We start from the raw sequence: 15020 nt of genomic DNA, 5'->3' as shown, positions 1-15020 counted from the left end.
GGAGGAAAACGCGAATTACTTCCAAACACTTCAAATATAGTGTGTGTTAGTAAATGCAAGACTATTGATGAACTCCAGCATAACACTGTATGATAACGGTTCAGATGACTGTTCTAGAGCCTACAGCTAATCAATCTGTCAGAGTCTGGAGTGCTTTATGGGTCTAAAGAAAAATATTAATGATAATGAGTATGAGACAATGAGAGATGGTATACAAGTATATAACTTTACTCACATGGGAAACGAGGCCACAAATGGTTTGTGAGCACAATTAAGTGCATACAGCATCCCATATCATCTGATAATTGTAAGAAATAATTCCAAAAGGCAACTGACTGTGTAAAGCCACATAAAACAAAACAAAAATATGATGAATATGCCGAGATCAGTGGCTAATCTGCCGGATTCAGCTGGTTCAAACTTAATATAACCTAATATAAAGGAAATAGATGAGTTATAAAAAAAATTCACCCCCCTCACAGTTGTCATGGAGGGTAATAATAGCTATGTAACGCTCGTCTTTAAATCAACGGGATACACAAGAATAAAAATAAAAAAAATGGTTCAATTCTCTAGTTTCTGTTTTCAAATTTTATCATGGATTGATAAAGGTTACACAGTTCTCTGAAAATGTCCTTACATTCAAACGAAAAAAACAAACAAACAACATTCGTACAATAACACAATACAAAAAATGGTGAATCCCCGTGTGTGTGTGTGTGTGTGAGTGTAAAGTCCAAAAGTCCGTGGATGTGTACGTGCAAAATGGTTCGCGCTCACCCCAAAGTTTGAGTCCAAATAATTGGAACCATGCCTTGTTGCTGTACGGTAAAGGTCCTCCTAGGATAGTCTTGACTGTGGTCCAGCAAGACTAATGAGTCCTAAAAGTGCAAAAAATCCACGCAAAAACAATTGTCCTTTGCCAACGAATCAAAAAGAAAAATACAAGGTAGTTTTGGCAAACACCTCACTCCATGTGCTCCTCTGGCTTCTTCAGATGTCACCTTGAGCAGTGTCCATGTGCCCACTATCTCCCCCTTGTGGTGTGTATGTTATGTAAATGTGTATTTATGGAAAAAAACAGCAACAGTTGGAACAGGAAATAGATTAGACACATTCACTTCCCCTCATCACTTCAAAATAAAGACGGTAAAATAAGACCATTACTCAATATATATTTGGGCTACAAAAAACTAAGTGTGAGTTTGCTTAACTGCATGGCCTATTCACACATTTAATGAATTTTACAGTCAGCTTAACTCAATTATGTGGCAGCGCTACATAGATCCCCCCCCCCCCCCCCCAGCCGGCATCTCGGAGGAAGAACGACCATAAAAGCGTTTTAAATTAACCACATTAAAACAATCAGTTCTTGGTGGATCACCCCATGATAAAGAGTAATTTATTGGCCCTTTTCTCTTAGTAATCACCCCAGGTCCTTCCCACTTCGGAGCTAATTTGGAGGTGAATTTACTGACTGCACTGGATATAGGATGAGTTTTAAACCAAACTAAGTCACCCACCTTAAATTGTACATCTTTCCTTTTAAGATTGTAGTACTTAGCTTGTTTAGCCTGGTTCATCCTCATTCTACGCACAACCTCCTGTTGAAGGTGGTGTTGTCGATCCAGTACAGTGTATGATTATTGATCAGGTGATGGAGACAAATGAATGAGTCTTTCCAGAGGTCCATGGATCTGACGTCCTACCATAAGCTCCGCTGGGGTGCAACGAGTTGTCTCCTGTTGAGCAGTGTTGATAGCATACCTCAACTCGGGCAACCACTTGTCCCAGTTCTGGTGTTGTTGGCCTACATAGGAAGCGATCATGGTTTTTAGAGTCCTATTTACCCTCTCAGTCAGATTGCTTTGTGGATGGTAAGCAGTAGTTAGTTTTTGTATGCAGCCCCAGGATTTACACACATCAGCCAAGATGGAAGAAGTAAATTGTGGACCTCTGTCTGAAACTAAATACTTTGGGACACCCCATCGGGTAAAGATTTCTTCTTTGAGAATCTTTGCAATCTTTTGGGTCTTACTGTCTCTCAAGGGGAATAATTCTGTCCACTTTGTAAAGTAGTCCACAATCACAAGAATGTAAGCATTTCTGTTCTTGCTTATGGGGAACGGTCCCATCAGGTCAGTTCCTAGAGTGTGTCCTGGTTCAGTAATTAAATTACTCTGCAAAAGTCCAGAGGGTTTACTGTTAGTGGGCTTGTACTGCTGACAGAGCTTACAACTTTTAACATAGCTCCAGACCTCTTTTCTTACAGATGGCCACCATGCCACTTCCAAGATCTTCAGAAGAGTTTTGAGTTGACCCAAGTGACCAGCTAGTGGATTATCATGGAAGTAGTGAAGAAAGTTCTTAGTGAGTTCTTCAGGTACCACAAGCTGATACTTATTCCCTTCACCTTTTAGGGGAACTTTTCTGTACCAAATACCCTGAATATTCTCAAAGGTAATGGCTTGATCTTTGGCAGCACAGCGTGATGGAGTGGATGTTAACTGGAGTAAAGCTTTATCATCTTGTTGAGCTTTTTGTATTTCATCCAGACTGATAGGCAACTCTGATGCAGTTGTTGAAGTGATGGAAAGACAAGGGTTAGGTACTGACTCACCAGCTCTGGACAGAGCGTCAGGTACCAAGTTTACACACCCTTTACGGTGTTGAACTCTAAAGTCAAACTGCTGCAGCCTCAGGGTCCAGCGTGTCAGACGAGAAGAGGTCTTTGGGCAATTAAATGCCCAAGTCAATGCAGAATGATCTGTGAAAACATCAAAAGGCATCCCTTCCAAGTAATGTCTCCACTTTTCTACTGCCCAAACCACCGCCAAACATTCTTTCTCTGATGTACTATAGTTCTTCTCCGCTGGAGACAGAGTCCTTGAAGCATAGGCGATTACTTTCTCCTGGTTGTCACAAGTTTGAGTGAGTACAGCTCCTAGTCCCACATCACTAGCATCTGTGTGTATCTGGAAAGGCTTAGTAGTGTCTGGTTGTGCAAGTATAGGTGCATGTTGTAAGGATTGCTTCAGAGCATTCACACTTGATTGACATTCCTCATTCCAATCCCATCTCACTCCTTTTTTCTTCAACTGATTTAGGGGAGCGGTGATATCAGCAAAATGAGGAATATAGCGATGATACCAACCTGCTAACCCCAAAAACCGTTGGAGGGACTTCAGGTCAGATGGTGTAGGAAAATTCACGATTGCTTGAATCTTCTCTTTGTCCATTTCTATCCCTCTTTCTGTGATCAGGTGTCCAAGGAATTTCAGTTGTCTGGTGAAAAACTGACATTTCTTCATGTTCAGGGTGAGGTTGGCCTGAGTAAGTCTCTCTAATACTTGATGTAAGTGTTTCTTATGTTCTTCTGGGGTTTTTGAATAAATGATGATATCATCGATGTAGACAAAGCATATCTTACCCCTCAACTCTCCCAACACTCTCTCCATTAGTCGTTGGAATGTTGCAGCAGAGTTTTTCAGTCCATATGGCATCGATTTAAAATGGAATAGGCCTTTGGTGGTGATAAAAGCAGTCAACTCTTTGCTTTCCTCTGCCATCTCGACTTGCCAGTATCCAGATCTTAAATCCAAGGATGTAAACCAGGTAGCTCCCTCCAATGACTCCAAGATGTCCTGAATTAGAGGCATGGGATAAGCATCAAAGATGGTCTTTTTGTTAAGACGCCTGTAGTCCACACAGAAACGATAAGTTCCATCTTCCTTGGGGACCAGGACCACTGGAGAAGACCATGGTGAGAAAGAAGGCTCAATGATGTTGTTCTCCAGCATTCGATCTACCTCTTCTTCAATAATGCTTTTCTTTAATGGAGATACTCTATAAGCTCTTGATGTTACGGGAGTATGGTCTGTGAGGGTGATTTTGTGTTGATAAATCGATGTATGCCCAAGTTTTTCTGAGGTGGTAATTGGCCATGCAGTAATCAAGTCTCTTACTTCTTCGGGATAACAGATGCTTGGTGTATCAGATAGATAAGCAACTTTTGGCTGATAGTCAGGAGGAACAGCACAGTACAGGTGGAGTGCAGCATGTCTCACTGAGCAGGATGGATTTACAGGCATTTCCTGGGAATAGGGGGGTAAAACAGACATGAAGGGGAAGTACCTACAGTCTTTTCCTCTTCTTATACCATATCTCCCTTGTTCTAAATCCACCACCACTCTGGCGAGCTTCAGGAAGTCAAGTCCAATAATCACTGGAAAAGCCAAGTGGGAATCTCTCATAATGAAGGCTCCCATCTCATATTTTTCTCCATGCCACTCAACACTCATTGACTGATGATCCCTAGAATGGTGTATGGTTCCATCAGCCATGATGAACTTCTGAGAGGATAAAGTCTTTGATGCTTCAACTCTCTTAAATCTCAGTCTCTTCCACACACTCTCTTGAATTAAAGTAAATGTACTACCTGTGTCCAGGACGGCTGTTATCTCCTGTCCATTCACTTTGATGGTTACTCCCAACAAGAAAGATGTTGGATGATGTTGGGTTATAGTCACACCAGCCAGATGTTTGCGAGAACCAGCTTCAGATGACTTCTTGGTCTTGTCTCTTTCACTACTACTTTCCACTTTCTTCCAGTATTCCTTTGTCCCCATGCAGTCCTTTTCCACCAGTGCTCCCACTTTGACCAGTTGACTAACAGTATTAACTGTCCCCCTCAAGCATCCTGCAACTCTGGGGTTGATGTTATTCAGAATCCTATTCACCAGTTCTTCTTCTGAAGCATCTGGTTTCCATTTCAGGCATAAAGCACGATAATTGTATGCAAAATCCCTGAGCCGTTGATTGGGCTGCTGTACCATATTTCTTAGTTTTTCTTCTACTTCAGACATATAGTCAGCTGGTAGAAAAGCATCCATTAATGCTCTTTTAAAGGATTCCCAGTCTTTCACCTTTCCCTTTTCAGCCTTCCACCAACTTAAAGCTGGACCTTGCAGGACAGTGCTAAGTGTACCCAATAGCTCCAGATTGGACAATGGTCTCACCTCTAGATAGTCTTCACATTTCTCAATGAAGTTGAATACATCGGCTGTCTCACAGGTTTCACCGAAAGAGGGGAACTCCAGACGTACTGGAGGTCGAGCGAAAAAGAAGGATGAACCAGGTAAAACGTTAGCGTCAGACTGTGTCTGGTGACCTGAGGAATTAGGGGCAGAAACATGGTAAGTAGCATCAAAAGATGGTTTGGTTATAGGTGACTGTGCAGTGGAAAAAAGATCCGAATGTCTAACCTTTGTCTGTATAGTTTGTCTTCTAGAAGGATATGGGGTGCTTGTTGAGTAAATTTGTTTAATTTTACTTTCCCATTTTTCATCTCTCCTTAGAAAACAATCAATGACAGCTTTTTCTAATTTCTTCAATGAATCCTCAAAGTGTTCTTGCATACTGTTCAGACGATCATCTAATGCTTGTCTGAAGTTTGTTTCACGATTCACTGTACTCTCAAAAGCTTGGTTAAAGTCATATTCCATATTTTGAACTTTATCAGAAAGAGCCAATAAATCCTCCTTTAACTGAAAAACTTCATCATAAATACCTTGATTACCCACTTCATCAGAAACAACACCAGCAGTTTGATCAGTATCTGATATATACAATGAACTAAGCAGTGATGTCAATGGTTCAGTTGGATTGCGTCTAGTTGTAAATTGTTCACTTGTATAATCAGTTTCGTTTCCTTCACATGAATCAACAGTGTGTATTACAGGGTTGATTTGTGTTTCTGTATTTTCAACCTCATCCACAGTTGTATATGCATCATCCATGATAATATATGAAACTAGAACTAGTGCTAAATATAGAATTTACCCGTACTGGCCACCACTATGTAACGCTCGTCTTTAAATCAACGGGATACACAAGAATAAAAATAAAAAAAATGGTTCAATTCTCTAGTTTCTGTTTTCAAATTTTATCATGGATTGATAAAGGTTACACAGTTCTCTGAAAATGTCCTTACATTCAAACGAAAAAAACAAACAAACAACATTCGTACAATAACACAATACAAAAAATGGTGAATCCCCGTGTGTGTGTGTGTGTGTGTGAGTGTAAAGTCCAAAAGTCCGTGGATGTGTACGTGCAAAATGGTTCGCGCTCACCCCAAAGTTTGAGTCCAAATAATTGGAACCATGCCTTGTTGCTGTACGGTAAAGGTCCTCCTAGGATAGTCTTGACTGTGGTCCAGCAAGACTAATGAGTCCTAAAAGTGCAAAAAATCCACGCAAAAACAATTGTCCTTTGCCAACGAATCAAAAAGAAAAATACAAGGTAGTTTTGGCAAACACCTCACTCCATGTGCTCCTCTGGCTTCTTCAGATGTCACCTTGAGCAGTGTCCATGTGCCCACTATCTCCCCCTTGTGGTGTGTATGTTATGTAAATGTGTATTTATGGAAAAAAACAGCAACAGTTGGAACAGGAAATAGATTAGACACATTCACTTCCCCTCATCACTTCAAAATAAAGACGGTAAAATAAGACCATTACTCAATATATATTTGGGCTACAAAAAAACTAAGTGTGAGTTTGCTTAACTGCATGGCCTATTCACACATTTAATGAATTTTACAGTCAGCTTAACTCAATTATGTGGCAGCGCTACAGCTATATGAACCAAAATCGTTCTTTGTTCCAGGCTGTAAACACCTTTTTTCTGCTGTAAAGTTGGACATTCTAACAGTGGGCTCAATTGAAATTTGCTGTATTATGGAGCCAGGACTAGCGGAATTTTGATGAATTGCAGTTTCAGTTACTTCCGTATTGGCTTTCCGAGGGAGAGCGGGAGGTTGCCGCTTGCTTTTACAATGTGTATGCGCTGATGTCAGACATTGCCAAGGATATAATGTCATTTTTGGCGAACAGGTGAGATATCCGAGAACGCCAGACAAAAAAGTACTGCAGTATGCATTACATGAGTATATTCACAACATAATAGGCAACCGATTAGAGAATAATTCAATCAAAATTGAAGCTAGCTTAGCCTAGCCACCTCATACGCTGACCATTCAACAGCTTAGTTCATGCATAGCAGGAGAGGTGAACTTTAAAAATAATCTAATAATAGCATATTAAACCGTGATTTCTCTATTTTTAGCCAAAAAGCCTGATAGACTATTGTTGTGCAATGAAATATAGCATTACTAACCAACGAGGAAACACGCATGGACAGTGCTTCTACATAGTTCATTCATAGAAAGAGCAGCCAGAAAGGGGAAATTGATGGACTTATATTAGCCGAATATTAGCATCATTGACCCATAACAATGTACAGTAAGTTACCTATTACTGTCAGTATATGTTTGTGTGCTCTTTATAAATTAATGAAAATCAGCTGCGGGTAAAGTATATTGACCGCAAGTGCTCAGTTTGTGATCACATCTCTGTTTTGTTCTGTTGATTTGTAATTTCAAATATTCGTAGCTTAAAATAGATGTAAATATGAAGTTCAGTAAAGTTAGCAACAGATTCGCAGATTCGTATTTTCCGGATCAATAACTCTGTATGACCTATTTGCTATTAGTATGACTAAGTTACTATGGCAAAGGCTTAAACGGAGCATTGCTCATAATATCGAGTGAAAAAAAAGAAAAAGACAGCTGTGAAACCTGCTTTAAATTTTTGTAGGAAACTCAGTTTAGATCTGTTTAACGTAAGAGGTGTGTGAGATATTGGCCTTCGGTCTATCACTAAATGTGTCAGGATTATCATAAAAAAAAACTTATCTCCGCTTGTTTAGCGCCCCTCACACAGCTTGATCCTCGCTGGCATTTCTCTCCTTGGGTTTTTGGTTTTGAAAAGGGAAAAAATTCCACCCTCCCGTCCAAAATTTTAGGATACCGGGTGTCAGATTTGCACAATCCATATGCACAATGCTTTGGCCTGTTTCCCTCGCTTGAAAGCTTGACAGAACCGTAGTTAAGGTTGCTAAGCCACGATTGGTGGATGGCGGTTTTGGGGTGTGGTTTTTAGTGAAGGGTCAATTATGCACTGTGAAAGCTGAATGAATTTACTTGTCTGACCACAAGTTGCCATCTAACGCGCAATCCTATTAGTGAACATTTTATATTGACAGCAAGAAGGTCGCTGTGGTTCGAGCCCTGGCTGGATTAATCGGCATTTCTGTGTGGAGTTTGCATGTTCTCCCCATGTTTGCGTGGGTTTCCTCACAGTTCAAAGACATGCTGTATAAGTGAATTGAATAAACTAAATTGGCCGTAGTGTATGTGTGTGAATGAGTATGGATGTTTCCCTGTACTGGGTTGTAGCTGGAAGGGCATCTGCTGCATAAAACATTTGCTGGATAAGTTGGCGGTTCATTCCACTGTGGCGACCCCTGATGAATAAAGGGACTAAGCCGAAGGAAAATGAATGAATGAATGTATCTTTTGAAAAGGTAAAATGTGTACTTTTGGGGTTGGGGCAGGCATCAGTTTAGCTCCAACACAAGTCAAATGCTACTTGATAAGCTAATCAATGTCTTATGGAGTACAAGAAAGTTAAAAGCAAGGTTGGAGCAAGGTTGGAACAAATGGATATGAGGAGCAAGAGTTGTGAATCTCCGTCCCCCCAGCCTATACAGTTTTTTTTTCCAGTAGATGGGAAGCTTAGAGAAGCATAGCATAGGAAAGCATATTCTCTCTTGTATTGATTCAATGTGGACATATGTTTATGTATGGTGTGAAGAGAACTTCATGTACACAGTGCATGTGAACAGGAAAGCTGCTTTGAAGCATATCCCACATATCACACTATCTGGTGGTGTCCACCTGCAGTGCTTTACAGCTCACTGGAGGGCAAGAATATTAGCGCAAAACAACCTGCTTCTGCTATGACCAGCATTTTCATGGCTTTTGGAAACATAAAATATAGTGGATGGATTTTTTTTGGACTACACTGATAGGCCACAGCATTAAAATCAATCACATGTGAAGAGACTAACATTGATTTTATTGTTACAGTTTTGTAGATATTCAAAGTCCAGAAAAAGTACCAAAAACAATGTAAAAACATTCCATGCGACTACAGTGGTTCAACAGTAATCATACAAAGCTCTATAAACAATTTTGTTGTTAGCAATCTGTAACATTTTGAGAGCTCCACCTGTGTATAGATCTGCTACGAGGGTTTAATGCACTATACTGTATGTTAAGTTTGCAGAAGCAGTGTTACAGTGTATTCTCAGACAGCATATTTGTGAATATTGTCAGCCTCTATATTTGCTCTGCACCAATATTCAAAGGAATACCAAACATATAAGCATTGCCATATCCATATTCATTACCATAATTAATCACTCAGAGAGTTGTCAAATTTTTGATCTATTAAATGCATGGTTGGTTGAGGGTTGTTGATCTTCAAGCCCTTTGAACACATTCAACCATGAAATCTGCACTTTTTCCATAGTCTCCACAAGAATGCTTATAGGGAAGAGATACTAAAATAATGTGCTATTAGAGAAAAGCAGGCTGGTAGAAGCAATGTTATGCAGGGGACAATGTTCAACTTAGTAAACTGGCATTGATGTGGAAATTACTTTAATACCATCTATAGTTTTTTTTAAATACTGTATTCACTGTATCTAGCCTTCCTTTAGCTTGATAAGGCCTACAGTAATTGTTCAGGAAACATTTTGAAAACAGTATGTGTTGCCTTGGTTTCCAAATTCACCACATCTTAATCAATTTCAGTATTGATGAGATGTGCTGGATCAACACATCCAACCTGCAGGACTTAAAGGATCTGCAGGAAATGTCTTTGTGCCAAATCCCACAGGACATGTTATGGGACTTGCTCAGTCCATGCCTCTGCGTGTTGGTGCTGTTTTGGCAACATTAGTGGCACCTATGGGATGTTAAGCAGATAAACTTAATGTTGTGACTAATTGATGACGTTTATAAAAGCTTGTGATGCTTTTATGAAACAATGGCTCCAATACACATTTATTTGCATTGTATGGCTAAAACTGTTCTTCAGACTTTCCCCTTTTGTGTTCCATGGAAAAAAGAAAGAAATCAGACTTATATGTTACACTTTTATGTTATGTTTTTATATTATATTTGATCACTCTTTTTGCTAAAAATTACATTTGCTAAAATTACACCATTGTGTCATTTTACTTTCCCTTCATAGGATCCAGAATCATCTGTTCTTTTTGATAGCAAAGCAACGGCAGCTCAACAATATATCTACACTTCTGCAACTCAAAGGTCTGATTATATACTATAAAAGCTCTCAATCAACTCAATTTGGGATGCAAGGCAGCAGGCCTGTGGGGGGCTGGCAGGGAAAGGAGCCGGGTTGGGGCTGGAGCCAACACTTGTGGGCACTCTGGGGCTGGGACTGGGGCTGACACTGGCGGGAACTCTCAATTCAATTCAATTCAACCTTTATTTGTATAGCGCTTATACAATGTAGATTGTGTCAAAGCAGCTTCACATAAAAGGTCACAGTAAATAGGAACAGTGTAGTTCAGTTTGTAGTGTTTAAGTTCAGTTCAGTTGAGCTCAGTTCAGTGTGGTTTAATAATCACTACTGAGAGTCCAAGTATTGAAGAGCAAATCCAACGATGCGCAGCTCTACAGATCCCGAACCATGCAAGCCAGTGGCGACAGCGGAGAGGGAAAAAAAACTTCACTAAATGGCGGAAGTGAAGAAAAAAAACCTTGAGAGAAACCAGGCTCAGTTGGGCACAATCATTTTAATTTCTCCGCTGGCCAAGCGTCTTGTGCAGAGCTGCAGTCTCAGTGGCGGAGGCTGGAAGCTGGCCTCAGCGAAGACTCGTCTGTCTCTGGAGCGTCACAGGAATCAGTTTCATGTTCTCCACTCTTCCATGACCATCACAGTAGCTGCTCAGGATTCGGCCAGGTCCAGGATATGGAAACCTTGGGATCATCTCGTCGCTTGGGATCAACTCTGGGGCTGGGGCTGACACTGGCGGGCACTCTGAGTCCGGAGCTGACATTGGCAGGCACTCTGCCAATTGGCAGTTGCTAAGGCTGACCTAGCTGAAGAGGCCTTCCTTTTCAGTCTCCGCTTTTGGGAGCGGGTTAACTTTTGGGAGCTGGGCATGGGCTGTAAGGTGGTGGTGGTGGCTGGAAAAGGGGTCCATTCCCCTTTCCTTCCGCAAACAGACATATTCCACCACTTCCTCGTAAGTCCACGTTACCATGTTGCCCAGCCTTTCCCCAGTCGAGTCTTCTTAATCGCCAGTTTATTCTGTCATGGTTGGAGGTAAGGACTGAGGACCCAAGCGCAGGAACAAAAGGGGTTTTTATTAATAATAAAATAAAATGTTACAAAAAGACAACAAAAACAAACCAGAGGGGGGAAAAACAATAACAAAAACTAACTTGACTTGGCTGGCAAGGAAGGGCTGGAAAGAGCAGGGCTGGACACGACATGACTCAAGCCTGAGCACAGCCAAGACCACACTCATACAAGAACGAAGACAGGACAGGATATGAGTGCTCAACTAAAGAAAACTCGAGCTGAACATAATATACAAGACAAGAAAGGAACTAGAATCTGGACTCTGCCACCAAAATAAGAATTAACAAGACAAAGTGGCAGAATCCTGACACTAATTATTATAAGCCTAAAGAAAAGTTTGATTATTTTTTTAAAGTATATGATCGACATTGTCATTATAGTACTTTTATTGAGTTTCATGCTACTTTCCTCTTATATACATTACTTTCGTTTTGACTGATATTAATTTGCAATTAATATTTATTTGTCAAATGCCCAGGTAAAATATACCTAATGGGAAAATTAAGTGTTCATAATGCTCATATAATTGTTTGAATATAGAGGTTATGAGGATGTGGACTGGGACTCAAAGTTGCCTCCTCGTCACGAACCACCCACATCTGCTCTGGAGAAAATGGCTGACCCTGTGAGCCAATGTTTTGTGCTGAAGCGATACCACAGAAGACCTGAGCTTTGGCAGGTGAGTCTGATGCACTGATTACTTTGGGGAAGATCTTGAGACACTGAAAGAATTTTTCTTTATTTCAGGCCATTGGATCCCATTGGAGCAAACACCAGTTACGTGGCACATTTAACCCAAAGAAACCTATTAGCTTGTAAGTGATTTAAATAACCTTTGGTTTTAAAATGATTACATCTGAGAGTCTGGACATAAAGTCTTTAGACATTTACGTTATGGCCACGTACACACTATTTCTGAGTTTGGTTGTCAGTTCCAGTTCCATTTACATTCAGTACACACAAGATCAGTAATTTCCAGAAGGAACAACAGCATCGTACAACCACATTTACAAAAATGATATGCATATGGAACCAAATGAAACACTAGTTAAATACATATCCAAAACATGTCAGAATGTTTTTCTTTAGTATGGACTGTGTAATGAATCCAAGAAAAATGCATATGCCTTTACCCTGTAGTGTTGTCAGATCTTTAAGTCAGCAAACATGAACAAGCCTATTAGAAACTTAATCACAATAACATAATAAATATCAAGATCTATACCTGTATGCTTGATTAACTCTATAAACTGTATTACTTAAGACCAAAAACATTTGAAATAAGCATTGCATATAACATAATTACATGGTAAAATTTGTGAAGCAACCTTCAAAGCAATAAAACACCGCTATGGCAAGCTATTTTAATTCTGAATCTTTGTAAAATACTAGTTTTTATTTTCATGCTATTTGTACTTCTATTACTAGATCACTAGTATTATACTTCTCTAGTACTTATTATTCCATAGATGATAGTGCAGAATTATATACATATATATATATATATATATATATATATATATATATATATATATATATATATATATATATATATATATATATATATGACTATTATGAATGCAGATTTTTTTTATGAGCACAATTTTGATTACATGGATCATGGTTTCTGCAAAACATTGATGACTTGTTTACCCACAATATCTTTAACACATTTTAATAGTTTGTGTTTCGTTTATTGTCACCTGTATTTGTATTTGTATTAGTTGTTTAATTGTCATCTAACTGAAGTTTTGGGTGTTGGGGGTTATGCATTACAAGTAACGCATGTTACGTAATAATATTACTTCTCTAAGTAACGAGTAAAGTAATGCATTACTAAAATAAAATTAAGTTATAATATTTGAGTTACTTTTTTAAAAAAAGATTCATTAATTCACTTTTAAAAAATAATTTGCTGAATTAAAATTTGTGTAATCACATTGAATCACACTCAATAAGAGATTGAGCTCTCAGGAACAGACAGAAACCAAGACGTCAGAGTATTCTCATTATTTTGAATGCATGGAAGAAAAAGGGATAGTCTCAATGGACTGTGACAAAAATAACAAAAATACAAAAGTAGCAAACGCATTGCTTTCAACGTTCATTAATCTGTTTATACAGCATGTATAGCATCAGGAAGTTCTCAGATGATAACATTATTCCAATTTTTTTTATAAATTTTTTTTAAAGGTAAATGAAGTTAGGTTGTACAGTGTGTTGTTAAATGATGAGCTCCTCTATTTACAAGAAAATACCCTGCAAGTTCTGAAAGAGATCAAGCCTCAGGCAGGTATGACAATGAAACAACGCATCGAAAGTAACATAACGCAACTTACTTATTTGGGGAGTAACTCAATATTGTTAAATGATGAGCTCCTCTATTTACAAGAAAATACCCTGCAAGTTCTGAAAGAGATCAAGCCTCAGGCAGGTATGACAATGAAACAACGCATCGAAAGTAACATAACGCAACTTACTTATTTGGGGAGTAACTCAATATTGTAATGCATTACTTTCCCCAACACTTGTTTTAATTACTCACTTCAGATGTTAAGATGCATTTTCATTCACCAGTATGATAGAACTGACATCAGTACTGCAAACTGGTTCATTGAAACAAACTGTGTAAAAGAACCTAAACATCACTAGTGTGTATGTGGCTTAGGGGTGGGTGGTGTCATAGTCATCACCGGTGTGACATTGCGCCACGACATGGATTTTCTAATACCGTCAATACCGTAATAAATCAATTATGCGCCTTGAACGGCTGCATTTACATCAATAATAGCTAATTCTAAATAATAAGGCATTCAATTTTCTTCAAACGTTCAGTTGTGGTCTGAATACATGTCCTTATACTACAGGGCTCGAAATTGCAATTTTAAAATCGAAATTTAATCTATGCGCCCTCATAATAAATTTGGGAGCATTTGTGTGTCTGAATATAATGGTTGTAGTGCAATCTGATTTGATTTTCTCTAAAAACTTGCTGAATCGCTCTACCCTGCTGCTGTATTGGTTCATATTAGCTGTCAGTCACTCAACGCTTCCCGCTGTCAGATAACAGGGAGCTTTTGTTACTGCAGGAAATGCAACGGCTGAAGAGTGAAAAGTGCACAGGTTTGCAAACCTCACCTAAAGTTATAATAATAATAATGGCGCAGATGACAGCGATCATGACATGAGGTAAATGTTGATCCGCCAGCTGAAATCAATCGAGTGTTTTGGTTTTCGGAGAAGGTGCCCGAATCTCGATGCGTTGCATTCACCGCGTGTTCAGCGCAAATGTCCGCTAAATATAAAATCTAACACTGTACACATCATCGCCAAAGAAACTCACCTTTACTAAGTTTACACTGAAACTACGGCTCATAACAAAGAGCGGATTTGCGCTGGTGGTCATCGCGAGAATCCTGCTCTGTCTGCTCATAAATTGGTGCGGCTGACTCGCCTGCTTTATTCCACCAACACAGAGAAAATGAAGATCAGCTCATAACGAGTCTCATATTATTTTGCTATTGAAAGTAATACCATGATATTATACCGTCACCGTTCAAAAGATGAAAAATACCGTGATATTAATTTTAGGTCATATCGCCCACCCCTAATGTGGCTTAAACACGAGTCTATGTATAATAAATTGTGTTCTTCTCAATTACAGCACCAGTCCATGCCCAAAATCAGGCCATATACCTTTATACTGGTAAGCAGATG

The 15020-nt window shown here is 39.3% G+C and overlaps 1 protein-coding gene across 1 annotated transcript in view; it reads left to right on the top strand.

The window, feature by feature from the left end:
• The window catches only part of LOC130240077 (spermatogenesis-associated protein 48), a 34757-nt gene that overhangs the window by 3479 nt on the left and 16258 nt on the right, over positions 1–15020 (top strand). The window contains exons 4-7 of the mRNA XM_056471491.1: positions 10164–10240; positions 11844–11982; positions 12051–12118; positions 14968–15009. Of these exons, the coding sequence (XP_056327466.1) occupies positions 10164–10240; positions 11844–11982; positions 12051–12118; positions 14968–15009 (326 nt within the window). The remainder of the gene's footprint in view (positions 1–10163; positions 10241–11843; positions 11983–12050; positions 12119–14967; positions 15010–15020) is intronic.

The sequence above is a fragment of the Danio aesculapii genome, chromosome 13, assembly GCF_903798145.1.
Source record: "Danio aesculapii chromosome 13, fDanAes4.1, whole genome shotgun sequence".
Taxonomy (NCBI): Eukaryota; Metazoa; Chordata; class Actinopteri; order Cypriniformes; family Danionidae; genus Danio; species Danio aesculapii.
The sequence above is the reverse complement of the archived record's forward strand: the minus strand, read 5'-3'. Positions and strand labels throughout refer to the sequence as shown.